The 15,047-nt window shown below is 48.8% G+C and overlaps 1 protein-coding gene across 2 annotated transcripts in view; it reads right to left on the minus strand.

Moving 5' to 3' along the window:
• Positions 1–690: 690 nt before the first annotated feature.
• TMEM255A (transmembrane protein 255A) overlaps positions 691–15,047 on the minus strand; it is a 49,660-nt gene continuing 35,303 nt past the window's right edge. For both annotated transcript variants that reach the window (XM_026520505.4, XM_057314073.1), the window contains 2 exons: positions 10,263–10,406; positions 691–3,098 (listed from right to left, as the gene is read on the minus strand). In XM_026520505.4, coding sequence (XP_026376290.1) covers positions 2,940–3,098; positions 10,263–10,406 — 303 coding nt within the window. In that variant the 3' untranslated portion in view covers positions 691–2,939. The remainder of the gene's footprint in view (positions 3,099–10,262; positions 10,407–15,047) is intronic.

Genomic DNA, 15,047 nt, shown 5'->3' on the forward strand with positions numbered 1-15,047 from the left:
GTTGTTTTTCAGTTTTTGTAGTAAGAGACTGGGGGTATTTCTGATGACAGCATAACAAACTTTCCTACTAGGTTTGTAGGGGTGCTGACAATACTGCCTCCATCTTTGGCTCTCCGTCTTGTTCATATCTGTGCAGTGACCTCCCTTGGGGCTACATGTTCCAGGCCCCTTGGAGGTTAACGTATGCCCTGACCGGAATGTGGGAAGGCTTGTTTTGATCTTTCCTAAAGTTGTTTAAACAGCTAGGAGAGCTGACAATTTCTCCCCCTCCCCTCTGGCACACAGATGGCCGCACTTCAGATAACTACACTTTGACCTCACCACAGTGCTCTGTAAAATCTGTGGATTGAGGTCCGGACTTGGTGGAGAATAGCTGTGTAGTGCCTGGATTGTGGTCCGCTCCATCTCTCCCCCCTCCCCTGCAGCATCAGTAAGTTACCCGGAGTAAAACTCTGTCAGCCGGATGGAGTCACTTGCTTCCCTTGCTTCGTTGTTTGGTCTCAAAATGCCTTCTCAGTCTGGAGGATGCTTTACTCCCCCTCTTCTACCTTCTAACAGGTTTGCTATGTTGGTTCATTGCATCCCCATTGTACCTTGAACCATGACAGTCAAATGTGAGTGGGCTGTTGTCCGTTGCTCTGGAGTGTTTGTGATACTTTTGTAGGTTCCATGAAGACGCATGTAAGTGGATAAGGAGGAGGATAGTTTTATTAATTTGAAACGTCACAAAAGCAGTCTGGGTTTCCAACGTGGCAGTGATACAGATTTTAAGCAACATCCAGTTTATACAGGTTCTGGATTAATATTTTAATGTTTCATGCCCAGTTCAATACTTTAAAGCAGAATTAGGAATAAAGCAGTAAATATTACAAAACGCAGTCAAGGTACATATTGGAAATACAAATTCCTTCATTACAGCAAATGTTTTGCAAAAGAGTAAAGCAGCAAATATTAATTTCTCTAAGGGAACATGCACTTTATATAATTCAATGTAATTAAAAAAGAAGCTGCTCAAATTAAGTGTTACAAAATCTATTCTGTTTCAAGTTATTTTGTAAAGTAAGAAAAATACATAGAAATGAGTCAGAGTCTTAACACTTTAAGAAATGTGATAAATGTAGATATACTGTGTAATGGTGCCTTTTAAAAAATTAAATGCTCATACACGTTCACTAAAGCAAAAGGTACAGTGTAAATGGCAAAACATTTCACTGAGTATTACAAGTTGGCATTTGTATAGTAAGTCAATTGGTTATTAGTCCCTTTTTTGAAATCCAATAGAATTTAATATGCTCAGAACTGTAGAAAATAATAGTAATTTTATATAACGCAAAAGGATTCTAGTTTTCCCGATTTGAATTCTGGATGAGACATCATTCACGATGCCGGAAGTTAAACTGAGTGCTTTGCAAACATTTACTGTGAACAATGAGTGCACTTGTTGTGCGTTGGTAATTCTTGATGGCTGGGTGTCTACAAGGTAGATGGGAGCACCAGCATTTGCCTGCTACCTCTAATCCAGCAAGTCGGGAGGTAGCGGAATTAGCCGGAAAATTTTCCAGTATGCGTTCTGTGTTTGCAGAACTGTCTAATTAGGTACCCTCCTGTAGCCCCTGTATTTTTACGTTATACAAGTGTAGGATTATCCCGTCTTCCTGTAAATCAATCAATTCTCAGGTTAACACAAGGTCGCAGTGAAAATGTTCGTTCTGAAGTGAAGGCATGGGTGCCAAAGTGTTAAATTCGTCAGGTGGATGGTTTAAAGCTATGCATAATTAAAAGAACCGTACAAACACCTACCACAATGTGCTAGATGGATGTGAAATCTACAGTAACACCTAAGAATTTGTCAAGTTGGCTACTTTGGAGGTTTTGCAGACTTAAAGCGGCATTGTAACACTTTCATAATCTTGAACACTGTCATGATTGGTCTCAACAGAAAAAGGGACCAATAAGAGTAGTGGCATTAAAATACAGATGATTCTTTTGGGGTGGGTGCAGGATACGTGCGGTTTGCTGGGATTGAAGCACAATATTTGAAGATTAAATAGTCACGAAGATTAGTAACAATTCGTATCACCACCCAAGAACCTAACCTGGCGTTTTTAACTCTGAATTTTAACCGTAAGATCTCCCGTCGCCAATGTCTTTTGTAATACCGCACCGTGCAGTAGAACCACTGTCTCCTAAGTTACCGGATGTGAAACTGAGATCAACTCAAAACACGTCACACGTTGCTCTTTGTATTTCAGTGCGTCCTGAACAGTCAGTCCTGTTCCCCACTACTCGAGGGAATATTGCACTTTTCCCTTTGGGAGGTACTGATAACGAAAGCTGAGCTGAATGATCACAACAGCCATTTTTACAATACTCACAGAGAAGAAAGGAGTACAAGATACGGGCAGCGTTTTTCGACATCCAGACACAAGCAAACAAAATCTTAGCCAGAACTCTCTGTATTGGAGCCACTGGGTAGCTCCATCTGGGAAATTTTCCTTAGGGACTGACTTTAGTGGTAGGGAAAGATAGGGCCTATAGATAAGCCAGGTGCTTCACCCAAGGTGCTAGGGGGGCGGTCTGCCCAGGGTCTGAGGACGACACTGCATTTACACGAAGTGAACCTGAACCAGGGCGAGCACCACTGCCGCTGAGTACAGAGGTGGAGCCATAGGGAAACGCAGGTCCAAACACGACAAGCTTCTTGCCGGGATGGCTCCCCAGCCTTGCTTAGAGAGTGCACGCTGCCCTTTTTGGAAGCGCTGGGTTGAGCCTAGACACCCCTGCTCCGCACTGATAAATCCCTATCTTTCCCTAGCTTAGCAGGCCTTTGTAAAACTGTATGCATAAGAATCACACTTTAAATTTTGTACCCTACACACTTCCACTAAAGCAGAAATACAAAAGCCACAATAATCTCAATAGCCAGCAGGCATTCCTCTTTAGGGGCTGTAAGGTGGTGGTTTTTCAAAAGGCGGGTAGTAGGGGGGAGAGTAGCGGGGTGGTGCGCTCGAGGACCACATGTAGCTGGGCGAAGGCGAGGCGGACTGGGGCTCATCAGAAAGTCCAGAGGGCGGGGAGGATGGAAAGACACCAGAATGCTGTGTAATAAAAACAAAACACCAGTTTAGGCAGCCGGGTGGCAATTCCTCCACAGCCCATCGTTGCTTAAAAAATGAATGTGGACCAGGTTTGCTTCTGTTTGGAACAACAGAGGGCTCTTAAGCCCCACAAAGTTAAAGAGGGGCATGAGCCGGTGGGTCCCACCCTTGCAGTCACTCAGGCTGCACAGCTCCCCGCAGGTAGCATGGGGTCCCCCTCCCCAGCCCCTTGAACCCTGCATCCAGTCACCGCTTCTTGTTGCTCCTACTTCTGTGTTGTCTCTTCAGTCCACCACTCCCTTGTCCACGTTTATAGCCTGAGCCTTCCATACCTCTCCCTCCAGCTATGGCAACAGCATGCCAGCTAGTCTTCGGAGAAGTACTTTGGGCCTTAAGAACTTCTGAGGTTAAGCCAGTAATACCTGGGAAAGTCTTTGCTACCAGAATACATCACAGAGCCCATCTCACAGACCAAAACACAAAATAAAAACTAAGGTCGGAGAGGTTAAGTAGGCTTTCTTGGATCTGGGCTCTTCCAAGTCTGACAATTTCTGTTCCATCTTATCCGCGGCCCACCACCCCCAAGCACGGGATAGGTTGGAGGGCAGAGAGGAACACAGGCCTGGAGGCGAGAATACCAGTGGTACGAACTAGGAACAATCTGGCAGGTTCCACAGACACTGGATGCAATTTTACTTCGTGTTGTCTAACTTTGGTAGTCTTTGAGAAGAGAGAGGATACGGATTTTTTTTTCATTTTTATAAACAGTGAAGTGACACATTAGGAGTCATTTGCTACTTCTCTTTCCCTGACTCATGTATACCCTTGACCCTAATGATTTTCCTGCTCAAGGAGAGTTGGCCTGCTTTTGTTTTGTTCATTGCTGTGTCCCCCAGAGCTCAGAACAGTAAGTAGTAGGTGCTCAATAAATGTCGAATGGGTGACCCTAACCTCAGGACTATATAAGATGAACTTGGCATTTTTTTTTTAAAGATTTTATTTACTTAACTTCAGAGAGAGAAAGATGCAGATTCCCCACTGAGCAGAGAGCCTGATGCGGGACTCAATCCCAGGACTCGGAGATCGTGACCTGGGCCGAGGGCAGACGCTTAACCGACTGAGCCAGCCAGGTGCCCCAACTTGGCATGTTTTTTACAAGTAGAATCTATTTTCGAAGAATACAGTCACAGCTTGTGGGCACCGCTGCCTTGCTCCAGCGGTGGAGCGTAGCCGAGGCCGGAAGACCGGAGGGCGCTACCCGGATGGCAGGAGGCCAGAGGCCAGGTTTAGGCTCTCAGGAAGGGTGAGCGTAATAAGCCAAAGAACAGGGCTGGAGAACTGCAATTTCCTGGTTGTCGTAGCTCTAGGAGGAACCGGTATGTTAAAACAAAAACAAAAACAAAAACAACCAAAAAGGAGCGCCTGGGTGGCTCAGTCGGTTAAGCGTTGACTCTTGATTTCCGCTAAGGTTGTGATCTCGAGGGTTATGGGATCGAGCCCACGGTTGGGCTCTGTGTTCAGCGGGGAGTCTGCTTGTTCCGCTCCCTCTGCTCCCCTCCTCCACTCTCTCTCGAATAAATAGATAAAGAAATAATCTTTAAGATATGGCTTTTAAAAGAAAAAAAAACCCTACTTACACCAAAATTTCTCAACAGTGCAAGTGCTGTTTGGGGGAGGTCATGCCTTTACTTTGGCTCGCCGGAGTCTGAGTCGATCATGTCATTTTTAAAGGCCGGGGGCAATCGAGAGTCAGCCCCGACATGAGATTTCTGGAGCCTGAGACCACTTGGCTCCCCAGTCCTCACCCCTGCACGCCTTAGAAAGGGCTGTGCAGGTTTCTAGGTCTTGCCCGAGACACTGAAATATCTGTCTCCATCATGCTGGGACTAACAAGGGGTGCAGCTGCCATCACTCCCTCCGCCTCCCCTGAGCCATCCATTATTTCACCCTGAGTGAAGGAATGACAGGGTCATAGAACCTGCAGAGCCTTTAAAGACAAATCAACTTGAGTCAGTGGACGTGAGACAAGCCCAATTCCTTCCTAAAATCCCAACCTGTCTCCCTGCTCCGGGAAGACTTCCTGGTTTTCCATTCTGCACTACAGAACTCCCTCCCTCCTCCCCTGCGGCTTTTGTCAATGAAGAGCGCTGTCCTCTCAGCCCAGTGGGGACAGGCGTCTCCCCTGCGGGGACGATGGGACAATGCGGTTCACGCCCTTGCCCTTCTAAATGCTGCTGCAGGAGGGTGAGAACCAGGCGGTTGATTTTAGGTGCTCCCAGCCACGGACGGGAGTGCAAGTTCCCAACAGTGCAGCGAGCGGGTTCTGTGGGCAGCGGTGGCCGCGGGTTACAGTTGCACACTTTGATAGTAAAAAGGGGGGGGGGTGACACAATGGCCTTTGGTTCTCGCTTCTTGCTTTAATGTTTGGGAAGTATTCAAGCGGCCGGGGTGGGATGATTCTCACTTCCCTTTGAGGACGCTGGGAGTCTTAAGGATAAAACTGAAGGGCTCCTGGCAGAGCGAGGGAGCTAACTGGCTGCAGTCCACACACCCTTGGGGCCCCGGGTGGGGGGGAGGGCTGGGGAGGGGGGGAGACCAGGCCCCCAGGACCAGCACGTAGTTTCCTAGCAACAGGCGGGCACCTCGGGAAGGATTTGGCTTTGTTGTAGCTGGGGAGCTGGCCTGGTGCATTTTGGTTCCTGCCTCAGAGTCAACTTTACTGGAAGAGCTGAGCTTTGAATCCTCGCACAGCACAAAGCGCGAAAAGCATCTAAATAGCCTACTGCTGGGCCTCGGTCAGTCAGTTTGAGCTCGGAGGCTGGGGTGAGCTGGGGGCAAGGCGCAGGCTGAGGGTGCTCCCAGAGGAGGGCCACCCTAGCCTGCCCCTTCTCTGCCAGATCGAAGGGACTTGGTAGGCGAGGGGCAATACAGCGAGCGACAGCTGAGTGGGGGCAGCCACAGCCTTCGAAGGCTCTCGGCTGCAACGCATGCCATGCACCGCCTGAAGCAGTCCTTTCATTCAACAGGCCCAGTTTCTAGTGGGTCATTTTTGGTGGCTAAGAGGAAGCCTCACGTGCCCTCATGTGCTTTAATAAACAGCATAAACAGAGGCGTTTTGTATTTTGCATAGGCTGAGACTTTTGCTTTAAGCTAAACGTGGCAATTCACCAGGTGGACAGGAAAGGAACCAGCCCCTGGTTAGAGTGAAGCAGAAGGACCGGCCTGGTAGGCCAGACTGGGAAGTATGGCTGGAACCCTTAAGGTTTTACACAAAGCTCCCCTTGGGTTGAATTTCCCAGTGGAAGTAGAAACTGATGCTTTATACGAAGCGGAATTTGGACGACTTGGCTGAAACCAAAGTACAGGCAGGAGGGAAATGAACGTGGGGGCAAAAGAAGTGAGTGGGGAGGTTAGCGAGGAGGCAAAGGTAGTCTCAGTTTCTATCCTTCCTGCCTGGGGGGATGGGGAGCTCATGAAGGGAAGACACCCTGGAGTCCAGTGTTTGCAAGAGTCGCATTTCTCCCAGCTCAGCACTCAAAGCATCCTCAGGTCCATCTGACCAGAGCAAAGTCCTCGCTCATGTCTGAACACAAGGAATGTTTCCCAAGCTTCCTAACTGGACAGCTACCCAATGAGGGCACGACTTGGAGGGGTTAAAACAAAACCCTATCCCTCTCTTTCCTCTCCCTTCTCTCCGCCTCTGGGTAAAAAGGAGCAGTAGTTTTCAAACGCAAAGTCACATATATAGTCCTATTTGGAAATGACCCGAATGGGGAAGTCATCTGGAAGAAAGTCGAGAAAGGTCATCTATGATGTGGGCCCTTTTCCAATCTGAGAAGATCATAAGGGAGCTCTGGCTTTTTTTTTGGGGGGGGGGTCTGTGCTTCTGGAAGTTTTATCATCAGAGCTGGTATGCGTTTTGCTGATTGCTTTCTATTTATCTGGGAATGCAAGCAAGGTGTTCCCCCATCCTCTTGGCTTTCCTGGGTAAAGACTGGTACTTCCTCCTATGAAACTATAAGGGAATGAAAGTTGGTGAACAAAAGAAAGCTCAATTCAAACACACAACTTAAGTTCTAGAAAGAAACAAATCACTTAAAAACACATCACTTGGGGTGCCTGAGTGGCTCAGTTGGTTGAGTGTCTGACTCTTCGTTTTGGCTCAGGTCATGATCTCGGGATTGAGGGACTGAGCCCCACGTCAGACTCTGCTCTCAGTGTGGAGTCTGCTGGAGATGATCTCTGTCCCTCCCCTTCTGCTCCTCCCCTGCTCATGTGCTCTCTCTCGCTAAAATAAATAGTCTTTTTAAAAAATTGAAAAACTCACATCACTCAAAACCCACACCACACAACTCTAAAGTCTCCAGAAAGGCAACACAAAGACAGCTCAAACCTAGAAAAAGAACCGGGAGAAGTATGAGAAGTGTGCTGGAGTGGGGAGCAATTTAATAATTAATCAGAGAGAGTTTACTCTCCAGAGACCCCTTCTGAGTCATGATTAGGAAGCCCATAATTTGAATCAGTAAGAAATATAAATATCCTAAAATTAACTGGGGGAGAAGATCTATGCTGTGCTCAGATTTAAAGCTTCTCCAAAGAATTCTTCAAGCCAATTCTAGAGTCAGACAGACTCCAATGACAAGGGACCGGCAATGACAAGACTATTTCCCTCAAAGGATTAAACTGGATGATATATGTGAACACTTAGCACCGTGCTTGGTGCCGAATAAGAGCTCAATGAATGGGAGCTGTTATTAAAAAGTAGAGGCTTCCACAAATCCCTGACGTCCGTGCTGTAAACCCGCAGTGTAGGGTTGGGTTAGGGACCCTGTCTCTGGGTTTCCACAGCACTCTGGGTAATAGTCTATTTACTTTTTTGTCTCCACTGCTGTCCCCTGACCACCACCCCCACTCAAGTCCCTGATTTCTTTTTTAAGATTTTATTTATTTACTTTTGTGAGAGAGCACGAGCAGGATGAGGGGCAGAGGGAGAAGCAGGCTCCCCACTGAGCAGGGAGCCCGAGGCGGAGCTTGATCCCAGGACCCTGAGATCATGACCGGAGCCGAAGGCAGAGGCTTAACAAACTGAGCCACCCGCGCGCCCTGCAGGTCCCTGATCTCTTAATGCAGTCAATCTTTACATGCACGGCTACTAGCACAGTGCCTGGCACATGGGAACACAGAGTAAACCCTGGCTGAGCTGAAGCCAACAGCCCGAGTGACCACTGGCATTGTCAATCTTGTTTTCATCCCTGGGGTAGTGTCTGAATGCAGAACGATGGGCAGAGGAATGTCTCCGTACCCTACAGAGAGGCTTCCTATCTTAGAGTGTATGGGGACCATCACCAGGGAGATGATTGTTCCCACTTCAGGGGTTCATTATAAAGTGAAAATTCCTAAAATCAATACAATCAACATAATTTGCTTCAATAAAAAATAAACGGAGGCAGCCTCTCGGGCTGGACCTATGTGTCTGTGACTCCTCTATCCCAGGATGACTTTTTTTTTTTAAAGTAAGCTCTATGCCCAACGTAGGGCTTGAACTCAGACCCCGAGATCAAGAGTTGCATGCTCCACCGACTGAGCCAGCCGGACACCCCCCAGGATGACTTTTTTATGACTTTTTATTCCTGTGTTACTTTCAACATCCCTGCATTCTCTTTCTTTCTCTTTTTTAAAAGATTTTGTTTATTTATTTGAGGGAGAGAGAGAGAGCACGTGCGCGAGAGAGCATGAGTGGGGTACAGAGGGAGAGGGAGAAGCAGCCTCCCTGCTGAGCGGGGGGGCCCAACCCCAGGACCCCAGGATCCTGACCTGAGCCAAAGGCAGACGCTTTGCCGACTGAGCCCCCCCCGGGCACCCCCATCCCTGCAGTTTCTTAAAGGACTCCTTTTGCCTCTGTCACTGCTGAAATTATGCCCTTTTTGAACAAATCTGTGTCTCCCCGTCTGTAGGAGCTATTTAGGTACCGAGTTCCCTCTGTGGTCTACCTGTAAACACTGTAGGCTTTAGAACAAGTTCCAGCATTGTTTTTTCCCAAGCTTTGACGGACACCTCCTTGTTCTGGTTCTGCATTTTATGAGAGTGAACAAGTCCGTGATCACACACTATACATTACTGTTGCAATGTACAGGCCTAGACCTCCACGCACCGCATCTAAACCGAACAAAAGTACACGGTCTTCAACAAAATGAGGCTTTCCACATTCAATTATTTTGTTAATCTAAAGCTGAAATTAGGTTGCCCAAGGGCTTTGTGTTTGTAAACTGGCTGGCTAATTGGAAGCACCCCCAAACAGTCGTGTCTTTATGTCCCCTTGGAGCATCCAGGGGCCCTTAGGAGAAGCAAATTCATTATGGGCTCCTCTCTTTTCAAAGGTATTTCCTTTGGTCCTCAAATTTTCAATTAACCAGATTTCCGTGTAATCCCACTCTTCTATGGTCAAGGGTTGACGACCACTGTAAATGTTGAAAAGACCATTTTGCTTGTTTCCCTGAAGTGCCTAGCCCAGTGCTCTGCACACAATGAAGCCCTTTTAATTAAGCGCCTTTCTTGGCTCTATTTTTCTGTGCTCCATCTCAGCTCAAAAGGAAAAGGGGAGAGTGCAAATTTGGTAACTCTATTTCAGACCCATGTGATAACAAGGCAAAAAAGAGGAGGGGGGTGTTATTAAAAGAAACCCCTTTCTCTGTATAGTCCTAGTTAAAGAAGTCTGGAGAAAAACAAGGGACTTGTTCCTCATTACAGATTTCATTCAATCCCTTGTGTGGCCAGAGCCTCTTGTGCTAAAGAGCAGGACTAGGCCTCTCTCGTGGCAGAAGAATGGGCGAAGCCACAGTTGGACAGGCGTCTGTGCTGACGTACTAATGAGCACGTCCTCTCCTGGGTGCCGGTCAAGGCGGTTTGGGACACCTGGATCCTTGCTCCTTCTCTCCCGTCTCTTCCATCTCTCTGCTTCCTGTGTCTTTCCCACCCTCCCCATCTCCCCCATCTTGCCTTGCTGTAGTCTCTAGGCTAGTCAGTGGTACCCGCAGGCTGCCGAAGGCCATCAGGCTGAGGGCCTGGCCGCCTTGTACATCCTAGGTGGTTGCGTAATTAGGGAGAGAACAAGGCAGCACGAACGGCAGCAAGAGTCACGGAGAGTTCTTTTTCTCTAAAACATACCTGAAAGTCATACGCAGAATATGGCGGCAGGTGGGGAGGGCTGTGGTAGTAGGTATTGTACGAGGCCACTTGAGGGCGAGCATAGTAAGACACCGTCGGATGGGCATTTTCGACAGAGCAGTTCAGTGCTGGCAGAGTTGGGTTCTGTAGAAGAACACAAATGAGAAACAACATAAGCGTTCATCACCAGGAGAATGTTCGATAAGCCGGCGCCCCCATACTGTGGAATACCGTGCAGTTGTCGGGCCACGGTGATGTGGACCTATGCTCAGTGCCAGAGAAAGTTGTCCAGCGGACATCGGTACGTACGAATAAGAACAGAAAGCCACCGGCAAAACTAAGGAGACAATAAAGAGATCGGTGGTTGCCAAGGGTTGTGGTTGGGGGGAGGGAGGAACAGGCAGGGCCTAGAGGGTTTTTCGCGCAGTGAAGCTACTCTGTGTGATAGTATAATGATGGATACGTGTCATTAGACATTTGTCCAAACCCGCAGAATTACAGCACCAAGAGTGAGCCCTAAGGTAAACTATGGACTTTGGGTGATAATGACTCGTCCATGTAGGTTCACCCTCGATAGTAAATGTACCACTCTGCTGGGGGTGTAGTTAATCGGGGAGACTGTGTGTGCGGTGGGAGCAGGGAGGACATGGGAAATCTCTGTATCTTCCTCTTAATTGTGTTGTGAACCTAAAACTCCTCTAAAAAAAAAAAGTCTTAATAAAACCCACAGTGTTATATAGCATGGTTCCTGGCTTACGTAAAAACAAAGACTCGAACAACTATATATGTATGTACGTTTGTAAAGGAAAAGAAGTTAACCTGGAAAGACTCACAACAGAAGACTGTCAACTGTGGTTATCTCTGGGGAGGCGAGCAGCATCAGGAGGTAAATGGGGACCCTTCACTTTCTTCTTCTTCTTCTTCTTTTTTTTTTTACTTTTTCTTTAAGCAGGCTCCACAATGGGCGTGGAGCCCAACGCGGGGCTTGAACTCATGACCCTGAGATACAGACCTGAGCTGAGATCAAGAGTTCAACCCTTGGGGCGCCTGGGTAGCGCAGTCGTTAAGCGTCTGCCTTCGGCTCAGGGCGTGATCCCGGCGTTCCGGGATCGAGTCCCACATCGGGCTCCTCCACTGGGAGCCTGCTTCTTCCTCTCCCTCTCCCCTGCTGTGTTCCCTCTCTCACTGGCTGTCTCTCTATCACATAAATAAATAAAATCTTTAAAAAAAAAAGAGTTCTACCCTTAACTGACTGAGCCACACAGATGCCCTTCTATTTTTTTAATATAATAGGTATTACTTGTGTCATTGTCCCCCAGTTTATTATTTTGAAAAATGCAAACCTACAGAAAAGTTGAAATCACTTATTTATGTGGTTTAAAAAAAAAAAAAAGGCAAAGAAAAGAATAAGACCCCGAATACGAAATGTCATAGAGACGAGGCTGCACAGGACTGCTCTTGCCGTGACAGAAACGCGATGAATCACAAAGGGCTTATAAAAGTCATAGGGGTTCTTGCGGATTCCAGCCTTGTTAAGGCGCTCTCGTGCGGACACGAAGGGCGTTTATTTCTCACCGGCCCTGCAGGCCAGGGGCAAAACCCCACTGTGCCCAGAAACCATGAAAGGCCAGGCAGAGTGTACCCTCTTTATAACACGGCTCAGGTGTGCGTAGCCCTCCAAGGACCGAAGCTAATCTTGTCCGGGATTCGGAGGCCTGCTCTCAACAGGGCCGAAGCGCTGCTGAAGGGAGGCGCCACTGTTCATTAGCTCCCAGACAGCGCTGTCCCAAGCAGGACCTTATGAGTGCCACATGGGTCAAGGTGCAGGGTAAATGTTTTTCCTGTTTTCCGTGTCATTGACACTGCTGCCATTTGTGTGGATAACCAAGAACTGTCCGCAAAATCAATGGGTCTTGATTCTTGGTTCGTATCTACTCCACATTGACGGAGAACAGAAGCTTCCTCTCGAGTGGTGAACACGTGTGGGCGGGCTCTGGCAGTGGCTACAGGCAGCCACGGTGGGGGTGTTGGCAGAGGAATCTTCCTTACAGCAAAGTTTCAACACAGTTCTGCCGCTCTCTTCCTTGGAGTGGGTTACTGTTTACATCTCTGGGAGGTTTGAAGAGCTACAAACCTCAGGCCTTACAATGCAGCTCCCAGACAAGCAGAGAAATGTTTGTCAACTCCTCCCACGCATGGGAGAGGGCTGAGATTCTCGACCATTCCAAGGGCTGGCTCCCTTTAGAGAGAAAGAGTGCTCAGAAATGCCCTTACCTCTCCACCAGAATGCTAAGAAGACATTTCATCCCCGAGGAAGTCCCAGAAAGCACGTTCCCTTGGCCTTCCGTCAATTAAAAGCATGGCCTCCAGCTCTCGCAAAATAAAACCAGTTCTTCTATGCAAATAAACGAAGCCTCGCCAGGGAGAAACAATCGTGCAATGTAAACTCTATCTATAAAAACTTTTGTGTGTTCAGCGGGGCCGGGGGGGGGGGCTGGGATAATCTTTGAAAGGAAGTTGACTATGACAGAGAAAGCAACACAAGAGGAAGATGGAATGAGCACAGGAGAGGCACAGAAGAGAGGAGTGTCAAGGGTAGAGGTGTAGACAGAAAGGACAGGGCAAGAGAGGCCGGGGAGGGGGGGAGCACAGGGAGGTAAACGGTTGGGCAGGGAAGGAGCCAAAGAGATGGCCCCAAGTAAATGCCTGCTGAGGCCTCACATGGCTAACTCTGATCGTACAACCCATGTGGGCTCTGTGTCTCTTTGTATGCACATACAGCGATATGTGTATTTCTGTTGACACTCTGCGGCTCTGGGGGCGCCTGGGTGGCTCAGTCCGTGAAGCGTCTGCTTTCGGCTCAGGTCATGATCCTGGGGTCCCCAAGATCAAGCCCCATATCAGGCTTTCCACTCGGCGGGGTGTCTCCGTCTCCCTCTGCCCCTCCCCCCTCTCGTGCTCTCTCTCTTTCACTTTCTCTCTCTCAAATAAATAAATAAAATATTTTTTAAAAAACCCAAACTCTGGGGCTCTGAAGTTATGATACCCCCCCCATTACCAATTAGTCGCATTCTGAGCTCCAGGGAAACAACAGGGGACGAGGCGGCCCAGGAAATGGTGAACGCAGTCTTGCCTGGCCGAGACCGAGTCTATTCTGAGGCGATGACTGTGGACTTTGGAAAGAGTGCCACTTTTATACCTCCCCACTTTCCTCCAAACAGAGACACCGATGAGGAGAAAACGGCAAGATACAGTCACCTTCTAAAGACCCATCTCAACTTCTTCTATCTTGGGTCAGCAGACACTTCATCAAACATTTCTCAAACATCCTTTGCCCCAAGCCTCCTCTGGTCAGAGAATGAGGACATCCTCGTTCCTCTCAGGAGGCCACATTCTGGAAGTGGCGGCTCTTAGCTGATCCTGTTGACAGCTGCCAGCTCCCAGCCCTTGGCTCCTGTCCTCACTCCCTAGGAATGGCTTTCACCAGCCAGCCCCCCGTGGGCCTCCCTGCAGACCCCAGGGCATTCTGCTCCGAGGGGAGGCACACCACAGGTGACCAACTTAGTTTCGACCCAGGCCAAGGATTGTATTTAGGCTCACCTGATTGATGTTCCAGGATGGCCTACACCATATCTCATTTTAGTAAAACCATCAAAGTAAGGGCTCCCTCTTGGTCCCCCACCTTCCATTCCCACTCGCTCTGCCACCTCACGAATCGGATGCCTTGCCCCTGATCTTTGCTCTCGTCTTTCGTCTTCCCTACTGGTCCTTGACCGAATTCCCAGGCCCAGTGTTTGTATTTCCCTGGCCCTCCTCCTCCTTTCCTCCTAAGGAAGCTCTGGACAGCTGGGAACAACTCGCTTTTAACTGTTCTAAATTAAAGCAGCTAAACAAAGGAGGTAATGTGTGTTAAAACACTTGTAGAACCGGAAAGGGCTATCCAAACGTTGGTCCGGGCAGCTGGGGTGCCGTAGAAAGAGCGAAGGCTCTGGCGTCAGACAAAACTGGGCTCCAGTCCCAGCTCTGCTGTTTAGTTCTGGGCAAGTCACTTGACCTCTGCTGGCCTGTTTCCTCATCTGTTAAATGGTGGCAGTGATATTTACCTCATCAGGTAGTAACAGTGGGGAGTGAAGAAAGTAATTGTGCAAAAGCCCTTTGTATAAAGGACCATCACTGCCGCCTCTCAGGACAGACCCTCAACAAACCCCCTTCCCCCCTAAAGATCAAAGGCCGCAGTGAAGTGAAGATTCCAGAAATAAACCTGTACATCGATGGTCAGCTGACGCCTTGAAGGAACCCCATGGAGCTCACGGAGCGGCCACCATCCACTGCATTTGGGCCTCAGGGTAGTTCGGCCGCCCAGGTCTGAAAGCACTAGTAACACTCCAGAGAACCCTTAACACCCATCCTGCTGTCTCAGCTCCTCAACTCGCCAACCCCAGAGCTTCTCTTGCAGCCGGAGGGGCTCACATTCTACACAGCGTCGCCTGCCCCCTGGGGAAAGTCTCCAAGAACACAGGGCATTCTTTGTTCAACCCAGAAACAGCTTTTCTGAAGCTCTCTCACCCCAAAGTTCCCTCAGGACCTCCTCCCTCCGGGGGTCCCGCCTATGCTGATGTGCCCCCCACTCCTTAGTGCTCCGGCTTGCCCTGTTGCGGGGAGGGGCGCAGGAGTGAGAAATGTGTGCACGAGGGGCGCCTGGGTGGCTCAGTCGGTTGAACGCCCAACTCTGGGTTTCGGCTCAGGTCGTGATCTCAGGGTTGTGAGATCAAGCCCCGTGTCGGG

The sequence above is a fragment of the Ursus arctos genome, chromosome X, assembly GCF_023065955.2.
Source record: "Ursus arctos isolate Adak ecotype North America chromosome X, UrsArc2.0, whole genome shotgun sequence".
Classification (NCBI taxonomy): domain Eukaryota; kingdom Metazoa; phylum Chordata; class Mammalia; order Carnivora; family Ursidae; genus Ursus; species Ursus arctos.